The 12,886-nt window shown below is 58.5% G+C and overlaps 1 protein-coding gene across 22 annotated transcripts in view; it reads right to left on the bottom strand.

The window, feature by feature from the left end:
* Positions 1-12,886, bottom strand: part of DYSF (dysferlin) — a 222,362-nt gene that overhangs the window by 110,529 nt on the left and 98,947 nt on the right. For all 22 annotated transcript variants that reach the window (XM_082671898.1, XM_082671901.1, XM_082671904.1 and 19 more), the window contains 7 exons: positions 8,729-8,921; positions 6,515-6,670; positions 2,842-2,973; positions 2,591-2,757; positions 1,671-1,785; positions 1,277-1,382; positions 879-1,021 (listed from right to left, as the gene is read on the bottom strand). In XM_082671898.1, coding sequence (XP_082528024.1) covers positions 879-1,021; positions 1,277-1,382; positions 1,671-1,785; positions 2,591-2,757; positions 2,842-2,973; positions 6,515-6,670; positions 8,729-8,921 — 1,012 coding nt within the window. The remainder of the gene's footprint in view (positions 1-878; positions 1,022-1,276; positions 1,383-1,670; positions 1,786-2,590; positions 2,758-2,841; positions 2,974-6,514; positions 6,671-8,728; positions 8,922-12,886) is intronic.

The following is a 12,886-nucleotide window of genomic DNA, read 5'->3' as shown; positions in this document are numbered from 1 at the left end:
AAGGGACTCGGGTCATGCCAAAGGCTATTCCCGGACTGGGGGAGGCCTAGTTCTCGAGCCAAAATTCCAACGTGCGCTTGGGAAGGAAGGACGCAGGCCAAGAGGGTTCCAGGGAGGCAGGCCCTGAGGCTGTGCACGACACGGGCATCTGTGTGACCCCAGGAGCAGGTACAGGCACTCGTGTGCCCACACAAGCTCACTCTGCACCTGTCTGTGTCCCAAGAGTATCTGGGCACGGCCGTGGGCATGTGTGCTCACACTGTGTACATGCCCTCTGGTAAATGCTGACCAAGCCCACCCAAGCCCCTTGACCAGCATCCCCCTTCTCCAGGGAACTGGCCGTGCTGGAGGGAACAGGCTCCCTCCAGCACGCCCCCAGCAACCCCCAGCCAGTGACTGACGGCTAAGACCGTACTAAGCCCACCCCCCTTGCCTGGTGAGGAGGATTCTGTGGTGCTCCAGGCTGAGCCCCTTCCCGAACCACAGCTCAAGCCAAAGCTGACTTTGCCGGAGACCACATCCTTGCTCCTGGCACTTCTGAGAGTACTGCCTCAGTAAACTGCATGCAGCCGAGTCCCTGTCTCAGACTCTGCCCCTCGGACACCTAGCCATAGACACACTCTAGATACGCCTTTGCACCTTCCAGGTCTGTGTGTGAATTCCAAGTGCATCCCCTTGCTTGGTCATGGGCATTTGGGTGTTTTCTGTCTGTGTGCATCTGTGTGAGTGCTGGGTACGATCTGCGAGCATCTCGAGTGAGCCCGTGTGTCTTGTACGTGTCCCCTGCACAGAGGTGTGCACCTGTGCCCAGCTGGCCTCCCCTCCCCAGGGCCTCACCCCTCCCCATGCCCCACCCTCCCCCCACCGACTGGGCTCACCCTCTTCAGCGCCTCCATCTGGCTGAGGTCCCTCCTGCGCAGGCGGACCCAGCGCCGCCGACGGTGTGTGTAGTACATCTTCTCAGCAGGGACCCAGTGCCTCGGCTTCCGGTCCGGGGGGATGGTGATGCTGTACTCCCAGCCTGGGGGAGAGGTGCCCATCACTCACTGCCTGGCCATTCCCCATCTCTCCATTTGGGGTACATTCACAGACTTTCAAGTGGCCACTGACTCCCGATTTGTAATTTATAGTGAGGACTCACCCAGGAAGTCCCCCAGATGACGTAGCCCAGTGAAGGCCAGAACCCCAGGCCCAAGGGGCCTGCACTCAACTGTGCCCCCTTCCAGCATGCCTCGCGAGTCTGCCGGGTGCTCACTGGGCTCCACGTGCTGCCCACCTTGTTCGTCAACGGCCCGATTGAGGTCCGTGGACCACTCTTCATCTTCCCACTTCCAGCCCAGCGGGCACTCGATGTCATCCTTGGGAAGCACCTTCTCCCCGTTCTGGGGTAACACAAGCCAGGCAAGCATGAGAAGAGACAGACGTGATCAGGGAAGATGAGAAGATGCCACCTGACAACATATATTCTAAAGCCCCAGGTGTGACTCGGGCTCAGTGTCCTACCCTTGCCAGCTCTCACACACTGTCCCTCTGGAAACCAGGGCATTGACGCTGGGGACGTGGGAGCAGGGGAGAACATTCCTCTTCTTTCAGTCACAGGCCCCTCTTGGGCCCCAATGTCCAGGCCGCCAGGAAAGCAGAGGCCACCTGCCCCCAGGGCACCCCCTTACCACATCCGTGTAGTTGTCGCTCATATAGATCCACTGGCCTCCGGGGAGCCGGGTCTGGTTCTCAAACACCTCCTCCACGAAGCTCAGGTGGCCCGCGTCGGTGTCATGAAGCAGGCTGTGGGAGGGGGCGGGTCAGAGCCTCTGCCGAAGAGACCCCCAGGCCGTCCACAACCCCCAGCAGAGCACCCCAGAGCCTGGGCCAGCCTTCCTGTGTCAGCCTCACCCCAACCAACAACAAGAGAGAGGAGGGGAGAGAGAGGAGGGGCAGCGAGTCAAGGGGAGACCAAGGGAGACACTTGCAGACAGAAGAGGAAGTCACCACCAAGATAAAGAAAGAGAAAAGGAAGCCAATTGAAGACGTCGAAAACCCGGTGGGTAGTTGAAGCTCAATAGATAGTTGTAGAAATGTAAAATGTTATCGAGCTATATACTTAAGATTTGAGTACATGACTACAATATATGTTACTCTTCAATGTTTAAAAAGTAAAAAGAAAAACCAAACAAACAGTTGTTGAATATCAACCGAACTGGAAAAGAGAGAGAGGAGAAGGAGGTGGAGATGGCGATGAGATGGAGAAGGATGAACGAGGCTGTTCTGAGGGGCACTGAAGGAGGGATTAACACACAGAGAAGGGAGCGGGCTTTCTGTGGTATCTTGGAGGAAAAGGCCGTAACCAGTGGACGCAAAGCCCACTGGAGGCCAGCTTCGGTTTAATCATAAAGGACTTTCCAATCATTAGAGCCCTTGCAGAAAAGAATGCTGCCTCGTGATCCCCCAGTCCCGGGAGAGTTCAAATGGAAGTCGCTATGACCAGCGTAGGGGCAGCGGCCATAGACAGAAGGATGAATAGAGCCGAGGCCCTTTCAGAGAAATGGCTGGGGCAGACGGGGTCCCCAAGCCCTCCCTGTCCACGACTCACGTCTTCTCTGGACACACGAACCAGTCTCCAGCCCAGGCCCAGCCAGCTGAGGGGCGGAAGCTCTCCTTGGGTAGCTTGATCTTGCCCGTGACGTCAGAAAATTTGGGGTAGGTGAGGCCCGTTGTGCCCCAGTTCCCAACCAGAGCCAGCTTGGTCTGGTTCTCATACTGGAGAGTGAGCAACAGAGAAGTGAGTGGGGCTGCGGTAGCTTTGGGGCCGGGGGTAGGGTGGGCAGGCGGTCAGGCACTCACGGTTTCAGCAAAGACGGAGAGCTTGCCCTCAGCAAACTGGTTGAACTCCTTTTCATCCACAGAGAGCCCGAACCAGAGCCTGACCCGAATCTGCACTGGCATCCGGGCTCCGGGCACCCCCTCCATTGGATACTGGGTAGCAGAGAAGGAGAGAAACCCACAGTCCCCTTCAGGGTCAGTATGTCTCAACTTGTGGGAGCCTCCAGGCCTGAGCATACCAGCCTGACACCCCATCAGGTATGTGCTCTGTTGGAGGACTTATTAGAATTTCATGGAAGAGGGGTGTATGACTAAGAAACGCCCCCACCGGCCAAGATTCCTTCCCATCAAAGGAGAAGACTGCATCCTCCCCATCTAGATGCTCTCTGCAGAGACGAGCCACGTCTAGACCAGGAGCCCCCATTCTCCCCTCTCCCACCACATCCTCATTTCTGTTCTCTTCTAGAATAGCAGTGTCCAATGGAACTTTCTGCTACAGTGGAAGTGGTTTATATCTGCACAGTCCAATGCACTAACCCCATGTGGCAGTTGAGCCCTTAAAATGTAGCTGGTGTGACTGAGAAACTAAATTTTTAGTTTTATTTAATTAATTTAAATTTAAATAACCATATACGGCTACCAAATTTAATGGTGCAGTTGTAGAACATGTCTTTATAAGAGATAGAAAGGTCTGGGCTTCCCTGGTGGCACAGTGGTTAAGAATCCGCCTGCCAACGCAGGGGACACGGGTTCAAACCCTGGTCCAGGAAGATCCCACATGCCGCGGAGCAACTAAGCCCATGCACCAGAACTACCGAGCCTGCGCTCTAGAGTCCACGAGCCACAATTACTGAAGCCTGTGCACCTAGAGCCTGTGCTCCGCAACAAGAGAAGCCACCGCAATGAGAAGCCCGCGTACCGCCGTGAAGAGTAGCCCCCGCTCACAGCAACTAAAGAAAGCCTGCGTGCAGCAACGAAGACCCAAGGCAGCCAAACATAAATTAATTAATTATTTTTAAAAAAAAAAAGAGAGATAGAAAGGTCTGAAAGGGGAGGAGGTTAAAGCCTCTCCCTTCGTTTTCAGTTTGTTTTTTTTGGGGGGGGGGCGGTTGGCTGGATGTTAGTGTATCATCTGATATCCCTACCCTTTTAAGTGCTTATCAGCCTGTTAACCACTATTCACTGGTCTTCAACTGCTTTTTATCCTGAAACTTTCAGAAGTTCTGCCAAAATGGAATAACCACAACAACCCAACATAAAAAATTTATTCTCCGCAACTGCTTCACCCTTTGACTGAAATCAAGGGTCAGATACGGCCTGAAGAGCAGAAATGCCTCACTTTTAGAATAACACACGGTTCCTTAGAGGAAGTAATACATTAACTACCCAGGCTTCATGTGTGTGAGCTTAGAGGAGGGTCTCCTCTGGGACGTGGAGCTGAATGAGACGAGAAAGTCTTGGTGGGTTCAGAGGAGGAAAGGGAGGCTGAGGTAAGGGCTCTCTAACTGGTAGAGGAGGCCTGGATCCCCGGAGGGAGAGCCCAGGCCGGGTAAGAGGGTCAGGAAGGGGTGTCGTGGCAAGGCATTACAAGTCTCACCCTTCATCCAGCCTCTCTGCCTTTGGTTCATCCTCGGTGAAGCCTGGAGGAGCCCCTGACCCCAAGTGTCACCCCCCAGAAACCTCCCCATGGCTGCTCGCTTCAGTGTCCTCTCCCTTGGGGTGGTTAGCAGCCTTTTCCCCTCCAAACCACCAGCCCCAGGGAGATGGCAGGAATGCCTGACCCCCCCCCCTTCTCCCTCCGCCCCCAGTCTCTCCCCTGCCCTCCCCCAGACAGGGCCAGCCTGCTGGACCCAAAATAGCAACAGCAAATAAAGAAATGTCTAGTTTGGGGCTCCTCTCCCTCTCTGCTGGTGCTCATTTTTTCCAACTTTGGTTTAAGTTAAGAAACACCAATGTTTTCTTGGTCTCCGCTTGCTGCCAACATTTTTGTAGAGCTTGCTCAGGAGCTACTGGCGGGGCTCATAAACTCAGTGGGGAAGACTTCGAGAAACAATCCTATATCTTTTTTTTTTCCTTGCTTGGGATCAGGGAAATTTTTCAGTTTGCATTTCCCCGAGGCTGCAGGGCCAAGAGGTCAGAGACCAATTCCGTTCACCGGCATCCACCAGGCCCACTCCTGCAGCCCCACCTCCACTGCAGCCTGACAGTCCTCCCTAGTTAACCCCATTCAGATGTGGCCGCTCCTTGACTTCCTTTCCCATCTGCCCTACCAGGCAAGGAGCTGGCTTGGGAGGGAGGAAAGCAGGATGCTAGGAGGTTAGGATCTCACGAGGAACATGCCCCGAGGTGGGAGGGGCAGCCCGCTGCCTGACACCCCCGCCCTCTTTCTAGGCAAAGCCGGCTCTCCTCTGAAGCACCAGTGACCCAAACGCAGATATCTGATCATCCCTGGCCCTGCGCTGGCCTCCAGTCATGGTGCTGGTAGAGCCTCCTCTCCCCAGAAGGAAAAAGGGAGAAGAGGAGAAAAAAACTGATATTCATTGGTCACCTAGTTCCAGTCAGACCCTTGACCTGTGTTACCTAATTCCATCCTCAAAATTGTGATCAGGGCAGCCTGATCTTTGTTTTATAGGTGGGAAAACAGCATTCAGAGAGGTGAGACAATCTGCCCAAGACCACACAGGATTCCAGCCAGCCCTGCAACCTGTCCACACGCTCTGGGCCTTTGAAACCTGTCTCCTCTGCCCACCTCAGGGGGCAGCAAGAATGACTGATCAGTGTACGAATGGGTCGACCAATAGCCACTCAGAGGTTCGAGGCTAAGGTTAGTCCACAGCGACTTCGTGGAAGAGGTGAGATGGAAGGAGGTCCTGGTGCGGATGGGAAGAGAAACGTGGGGAGAGAGGGTTGAAGGCCAGGCAGTTTACGATGCCGGCGGAGCCATCTGGAGTCAGCCATGCATGGTGAGGGACGGCCCTCCCCACGGGACGCTCTCCTGGGCCGCGACAGCCACAGCTCAGATTTCCCCGAATTCTGTCCCAACCAAGCAGCCCGGGCTCTGTGTCCCCACATGAACCCAGAGAGGAGGACGGGGGCCTCCAGGCACCTGCTCACTTCCCTGTTACCCACCCACCAAGGCTGAGAGAAGAAGATGGCAGGAGGACAGAGGGCAGGAGAGGTGGGGCGGGGTGACTGGAGGGACAGGATTACCTGCTCCCAGATCTCTGATGGAGCAGAGCCATAGGCACAGCCGGTGCCCAGATACCAGCCTTCCCCCAGGGAGGAACCTGAACCCACGTGTGACTCCACCTGAAGCCAAACCCTCGGGAGGGGGGAGGGGGGAGGCAAGTCTGTGCCCGGGCTCCCAAAGGCTGGCGGTGGGAGCTGAGGGCTGAGGCCCCCCACCAGGGAGCTGGCTGGAGGGGAGCACAGCCTCAGGAGTCAGCCCCTCCTTCGTTCCCAGCACCCCTGGTTCCAATTCTCACCTGCTCCCTTTCCAGACCAGGTGCATGGGGTCTAGGGACTTTGTGGGGAGAGGGGAGAAGGGAAGTCTTTTTACGCAAGCCCTCGGTCCGTTCCAAGAGCAGAGTCTAAAAACTCGGAGTCTGACAGAGAACAGGAGGGGAAACAGAAGGGGTGCGGACCACCCTGGGGGTGACAAAGTATGACCATGACTTAAGGAGAAACAACCCACTTTCAGAAACATCGTCTGCAGCTTTCCACAATTCTTGCCACAGTAGCTGGTGCCCCGTCGGGAGAAGAGAACCTCGTGGGTGGGCACCCGCTGGTATGCCACCCGCTTGTCACCCTGCAGCATCCAGATGACGATGTCAGGCAGGCTGTTCTGGGGCTGGAGAGAGGGTGGCAGTCAGGGTGGAGATGGTACCGCCCAGCCCACACCCTCAGCCCCCTCTCCCCAGGCCTCTCCTCCCAGCTCCCACCCCCAGCCACCCCCTTGACCTCCCAGGGCTGGCTGGGCACCCCTGTCTTCAGTAGCTCTGAGCCCCCAGGGATAGGGTGACAGGCTGCCCCCGGCTCACACGAGGAGCCCGCCAGGAATTCACTAAGCTGCGTTCACGTTTTCTAGGAAGAGACACTCCTGCCTGGAGCCCCAAGTTCTTAGGTCCCCTCCACTGGGTGGGTAGATAGAGGCTCCCGGTGGGGAGACATCGCAGGATCTGATTTGACCCTAGAGATGACATTGCACTTAAGGTGCCACCCCCTTCCTCACCCCTGAGAGCAGAAGCGAATTCACAGAAGGGGTGCGCCTTCCCAGAGGACACACGATCCCTCCTCCCTCTAACAGCGGGGACCCTGGGGGTCTGGCCCTTTTCTGGGCCTGCTGACACTGGGCTCTGAAAATGGGGACTAGCCCAGACTGCAGGGCCCTTGAGCCCCTCCGATCCTCTAGGCATGAGAACTGCTCCCAGCTGCCACACTCAGGAGAGGCGGCCAGTTGGCTAAGTCCATCTTCTCCCAAGGCTGCTGAGCGGTGTGGTCAGGGGGGCAGGGCTGGGTCTCGAAGCCAGGCTCCTGCTGAGAGCTGATGGCTGGCACACTCCCTCAACACCTCCTAGGCTGTGTCCCTTCATCCCTACAGCAAGCCCAGAGGCAGGCACAGGTGAGGAAATTCAGGCTCAAAGAAGTTAGGAACTAGGGTTTTCTGATTCCAAATGTGTGTTTCGAACCACGATACCAAGGGTTCTCAAAGTGTGGTCCCCAGGGCAGCCGCAGCACCACCTGGAAACTCACTGGAAATGCAGATTCTCAGGCCCGGTCCCAGACATGCGGGATCGGGCAGGGCTTGTACCCAGTTCTAACAAGGCCTTCGGGGGATTCTGATGCACACTCAAATTTGAGAAAGGCTCTCTCCGGTCTCCCGCACAGTCCCTAGCACCCGTTTCACCTTAACCCCTCGCAGCCATGACACAATCTGCGTGAGAGTTCCAGGGTCGGGGCCAAGACACGGAAGGCAGCCTGTGACCCTCCCAAAGGGACGGTCCCCAGCCACTGCCAGGAGTCGTCCTGGGGCTGAGCAACACAGTGGCCCCCAGGTAACCGGCCACACGTCCAAGGCCCCGCTTGGGGACGAGCCAAAGCTGCCTCTCAGGGACTAACATTTCAGGCTGCCTCCCCGCCTGAGCACCCCTTCCACCTCCTGGACTCCCTTCTCCCCTTCAACAAGTCACTCCTCCAGAAGCCGCTCGCAGGCCCTGCCTTTCTCTGCACACTCCTTCTGGGGAGATCCTTCCTCACCATCCCTCTCCCCGGGGGTCCCAGGTGGCTCTGGCCAGGGTGGGTGGCAGCTGTGTCCACCTGTGACATATGAGCAGACCTTCCTCCTCATTCTGGACAAGTCTGTGGCCTGCCTGCTTCCCTGCAGAGCTGGATAGGGCCAGAGGGGTCAGGGTATAGATGCAGAGTTACTGCAGGTGCAGTGTCCTCAGGCCTGGGGCTCAGGGATATCCAGGAGGGCAGGAAATGCAGGGTCCCACGAGAGGCAGGTTTGAGGCCAGGGGTAGACAGGTTGGTGGGCAGACGGAGTTGGGCCCCTGGGGGAGAAGTCCCTGGCGCTGAACCTAGAGCCGGGAGTCCCGGTTCTGGTCCCAGCTCTGTCTCTGACGTACTTTGGCAGCATTTATTAAGCACATTTATCGAGCGCATTTGGGGGCATTTATCCAGCACCTACTAAATGCCAGGCTCTGCTGGGCCCTACAACACCCAGTATCCCATTGCATCCTCTGTCCTCCTTCTGTGAATGGGGACACGGAGGTTCAGAGAGGTTAAGTCACCTGCCCAAGGTTACCCAGCAATGGAGCCAGTGTGGATCACGGTCCAGACATTCCCCACATCCCTCCCAGTTCTGACACTCCAGGCAGGAAGGAAGGCACCTCTCAGGGGCAGCTACCTCATCTGCCAGGGCACGGAGACGCAGGAGCCAGTCCTCAGCCTGCTCCAGGGCGGTGGGGAGTTCACTGTGGCCGAGCTTCAGGGCCTGGGCCGCCTCAGTGATCTGGCTCAGGTGACGGGTGCGCAGGCGGTACAGGTAGTGGTCCAGGTGGGTGGCGGAGGGCGTCTCTTGGACATTACCCAGGGGTTGGCTGTGACGGACAGACAGACGGGATGTACCCGACGAGCAGGAGCCCGGCGCTCGCCCAGGCCCAGGTGCAGGCAAGCACGTACACACGTGTGCACGGGCCCCCCCAACGGGTCTCACACCCTCAGCCTGCCTGCTGGCTGCGGCGTGTGCCCTGGGTGCCTCCTCCAGCCATCTCTTCAAGGAAGCCTGCTGCAGCCACACTGGCCAGTGTGCCCCCCACTCTGAAGCGCCCCAGCCCTTTATTCTGGGGCTGCCTGTCTGGAACCTATCCTCAAGCCTCCAGTCGTGAGTCCCCTCTGCCCACCTGAGTGCACGTCCCCAGAGGCCCAGTGGGTCCCTCCCTCCCCCCGGCGCCCTCCTAGAGCAGAGGCGCAAGCACTAAGTTGCCTTTGGCTGAAGCGAATCCATTCTGTTGTGCGCACACGTTCTTCAAGAAGGAAATTTATGGACCCCTGACAAGCCACTGCAGACGCTATGGGGAGGCCGGCAGCCAGCAGTACAGATGTGTCGACCCAGGGCGGCCGCACAACGCCCCTCCCAGAACCCTCTGCTTTGGGAAGCCCCTGGAGAGGAGCTGGGGGTACACGCAGTCCCAGAAACACAGCCTTAAGCCTCCAGTCGGGGGGTTGGGTTTAAGCTCAACCCCATTTAGAGGCGAAGAACTCTGACCACCCCCATCCAAAGGATGGGGTCCCTCTCCGGGCTCCCTAAAAGCCCTTTATGTGGCTGCCTCTGGCCGTACGAAGCCCCAGGGTCAGTGAGTGCACACGCAAGGGTCACACAGGATGGAGTGGGGTGGGAGGGGGCGTCTGTGCTCTTCCTCGCCAGGCAGGACCCTCTAGATCATCCCTGCTGGAGGGTAGGGGGGCTGCCCCACCCCCACCCCCCCGCTAAGCCCCTGACTCCCAAACAGGACATCAGTCAGGCCCGCTCGCTCGCCACATCTGCTGCCCCACCTCACGCTCCCCGCCCCACAGTGTCTCGGCTCCCGGCTCCCGGCTGATTTATTTTTCTGCCAATTTCCCCGAGCTATGCAGAACCAATTACCGCCGAGTGCAGCGGCACCGCCGCCGCCAGATACACCACTCTGGCAGGCCCTCGGCGCTCTACATTTTTCCTGTTATTTTTTTTAATTGAATTTTTAGGGTGGGGGGAGCAGTACGCAAACTCCATCTCGGGAAACTTAAGCCCCGAGGCCTGTCTCAGGTCACGTACTGCACACCCCGTAGTAATATAATATTTACTGCCCCGAGGGTGCCTCGGATGGGGCTGCCCCAGGCCAGGAGAGGGGCGGCCTCCATCCCCAGCCCACTCGAACGCGGCGGAGGGGCATGTTCGGTGGGTGAAGGGGGGCCTGGGCCAGAGTCCTGGGCTGGGCCTGCAGGGAAGGAGGCGTGAGTGGGCCTGAGGGTGGGGGCAGGCGGGTCTGGAGTGGGATATGGGGAGGCAAGCCAACCAGGGTGATTTATGCTCCCAGCCTGGGTCGGGAGCCGAGAGGGACTGCCGGGCAGACCACCAGAGGGAGATGTTCACGGAGGCTACCAGCCCAGCCGAGACTCCCCAAGAAACAGCCGGGACCTGTAACTGCCACAAACAAGATGTCTCAGCCCTTTCTCACCCCCAAAACCCCAAAGCAGGGTACAGAAAGAAAGGGAGACCTGGAAGAGGAGGCTGGATGACACTGCCCCAACCCCAAGCAGGGGCAGTCGCCCTGCCAACGCTGGCTGACTTGGAAATGACAGGCGGGCCCAAGGCAGGGCTCAGCATAGGCTGGGAGCAGAGCTGGGCTGCTCACAAGGTTGCTGCCTGCCCCTGAGGTGAGTGGGTGCCTTTCACAGGGACAGCCGCCTGGGAGCGGACAGTGTCCTGCCTGAAAGATAAACCGGCCGCTGGCTCATTCATCTCACTCCCCACGAGCAACAGCTCTGCTGGTCCTGGCTGGAGGCTGGGTCCAGGGATGAGACCCAGCCCTGCCCTCAGGGGGCCCCTGGAACAGACAAGCAAGCAAGCTAGATCCCCGAGAATCCTCAGGGTCTGGAGCCCTTCCTGGAGGAAGTGGCCTCAGGCTGCACTGGCAGGGCCAGCAGGAGCTAGTGAGGCCAAGAAGAGCGGGAAGGGCGTTCTGGCCAGAGGAGCGGTTATGCGCACAAGACACAGGCTCGGAGGCAGGTGGGCGTTGGTGGGAGGGAGGTGGGGTTGGGGGGTGAGCCAGCACAGAGGCTCCGAAGGGCTAGAGGGTAAGATTGCTGAGGTCTAGAAGGCAGGCAGTGGGGACAGAGCGGCCCACCCGTCAGAGGAGAGCTGCAGCTTTTCCTAAAGGCAACAGGAGCCGCCGCGGGGCTGAAGTCGAAGCGGACCGCACCGTTAGGAAGATCACAGAGAACGAATTGGATGTGCTGGTGGACACCCAGGTGGAGGTGTGCAGCTGGTAGTTGTGTCCATGAGTTGAGAGATGAGAGGAGAAGGCTGATCCGGAAGAAAAGAGTGGGCGGCACTGGCCAGGGGGAGAGGGGCTCCCAGGGAGAGGAGGCAGGGAGGGGTCTGACCAAATGAAGGACACTGATGTTGGATGTTGGGCAGGGGCTGGCTGGAGGAATGGGCGAGCAGCCAGGTCATCTGTGGCAAGCTGGCTCACGTCCCCCATGCCCAGCTGCCCTGCTATCAGCTGTGACGCTCAGCACAGAGCGGGCCAGGGGCAGGGGTGGAAGCTCTCTTGCTGCGGCCCCAGGGCTATTAGTGGCCTCAGGTGGTGCCAAAGGAACTGGTCCTGAGGCCCAGCGTTCTCCCCAGAAAGCCATGCGTGCACTCCTGAGGGGATGGGACCCTCCTCACAAGCCCTTGACCTGCGACCCGGGCTCCCCAGGAGGGCCCTGGCCACCATCTACCCCCAGGAGAATGATTCAAGGGGACCAGGCTTTGGCATAAGCATTCTTAGCCAAGCCCGCCAAGAACAGAGCCCTGAGAGAGCGGAGTGACAGCCCAGGACCTGGGACCCACCCATCTCAGACGTTTCAGGCACCTCAGACCTGCCAAGGCCCATACCACACATGAGTCACAAGGAGAACGCAGTGAACCGAGAGCCGGGGCCCACACTCTGCGTCCGAGGCTGTCAGGCCGGGCAGTGGGGCACAGCCAGTCATTCGGCAGCCCCCTCTGCTGACCGCACCCCCGTGTACCCCTCTAGCCTCGCTCTGACCTCTGACCTCCAGACCACAGATGCCCACAGGCACCTGCCACTCAACACGGCCAGCCCCGAATTCCTCATCCTCCCCCAAACCCGCTGACTCCCTCCAGAAGCGGCTCTGCTCTCCATCCACCTGCTCTGGCCAGAGCCAGGGAATCATTCTGGACCTTCTTTGGGCCCTCACACTCAATCCACCATCAAAGCCTGTCCAGTACAGAGCAGCACGGCGAGGGGGCTCAGCCCCTCACTAGAGGCATGAATCTGGGCAATTCACCTCCCCATGCCTCAGTTTCCTCATCTGTAAAATGTGGATCACTCTGCTTCCTACCTCATGAGATTTTTATGATTAGCTGATACATGTGAAATTCTCAGAACAGCACGTGGCACAGCAAGTGTTCCTTATGAGGCTGTTACCACCATGATGCCTCCTGAAGAGTCCACGCTGCCCTCTGCTTCTCTCACCCCATGTCCCCATGTCGCTGACCTCTGCTTCTCTCACCCCACGTCCCCGTGTCCCTGCCCTGGGTGAAGCCTTCGTCCAGTTGCCCCTCATCACCACCCCCAGCCCACCTCTTACGCTGCAGCAGGAGTGAGCGTCTGAATCCCGGGGATCCCTGTGCCCCAACAGCCCCCAGGGCTGAACTTGCCTTAGCAAACCCTGGAGGTCTGTCGCCTCTGGACTGCAGTTTCCCTTGCAGCCCCAGGAGGCAGCAGGCATTTGGGGCTTCTGCGCCTGTGCCCGGCAGTCCGCTCTCCAAAGGCTGACTCCTTTCCCTCCGGAG

The sequence above is a fragment of the Grampus griseus genome (assembly GCF_964374135.1).
Source record: "Grampus griseus genome assembly, chromosome: 15".
In the NCBI taxonomy this organism is placed as follows: domain Eukaryota; kingdom Metazoa; phylum Chordata; class Mammalia; order Artiodactyla; family Delphinidae; genus Grampus; species Grampus griseus.
The sequence above is the reverse complement of the archived record's forward strand: the minus strand, read 5'-3'. Positions and strand labels throughout refer to the sequence as shown.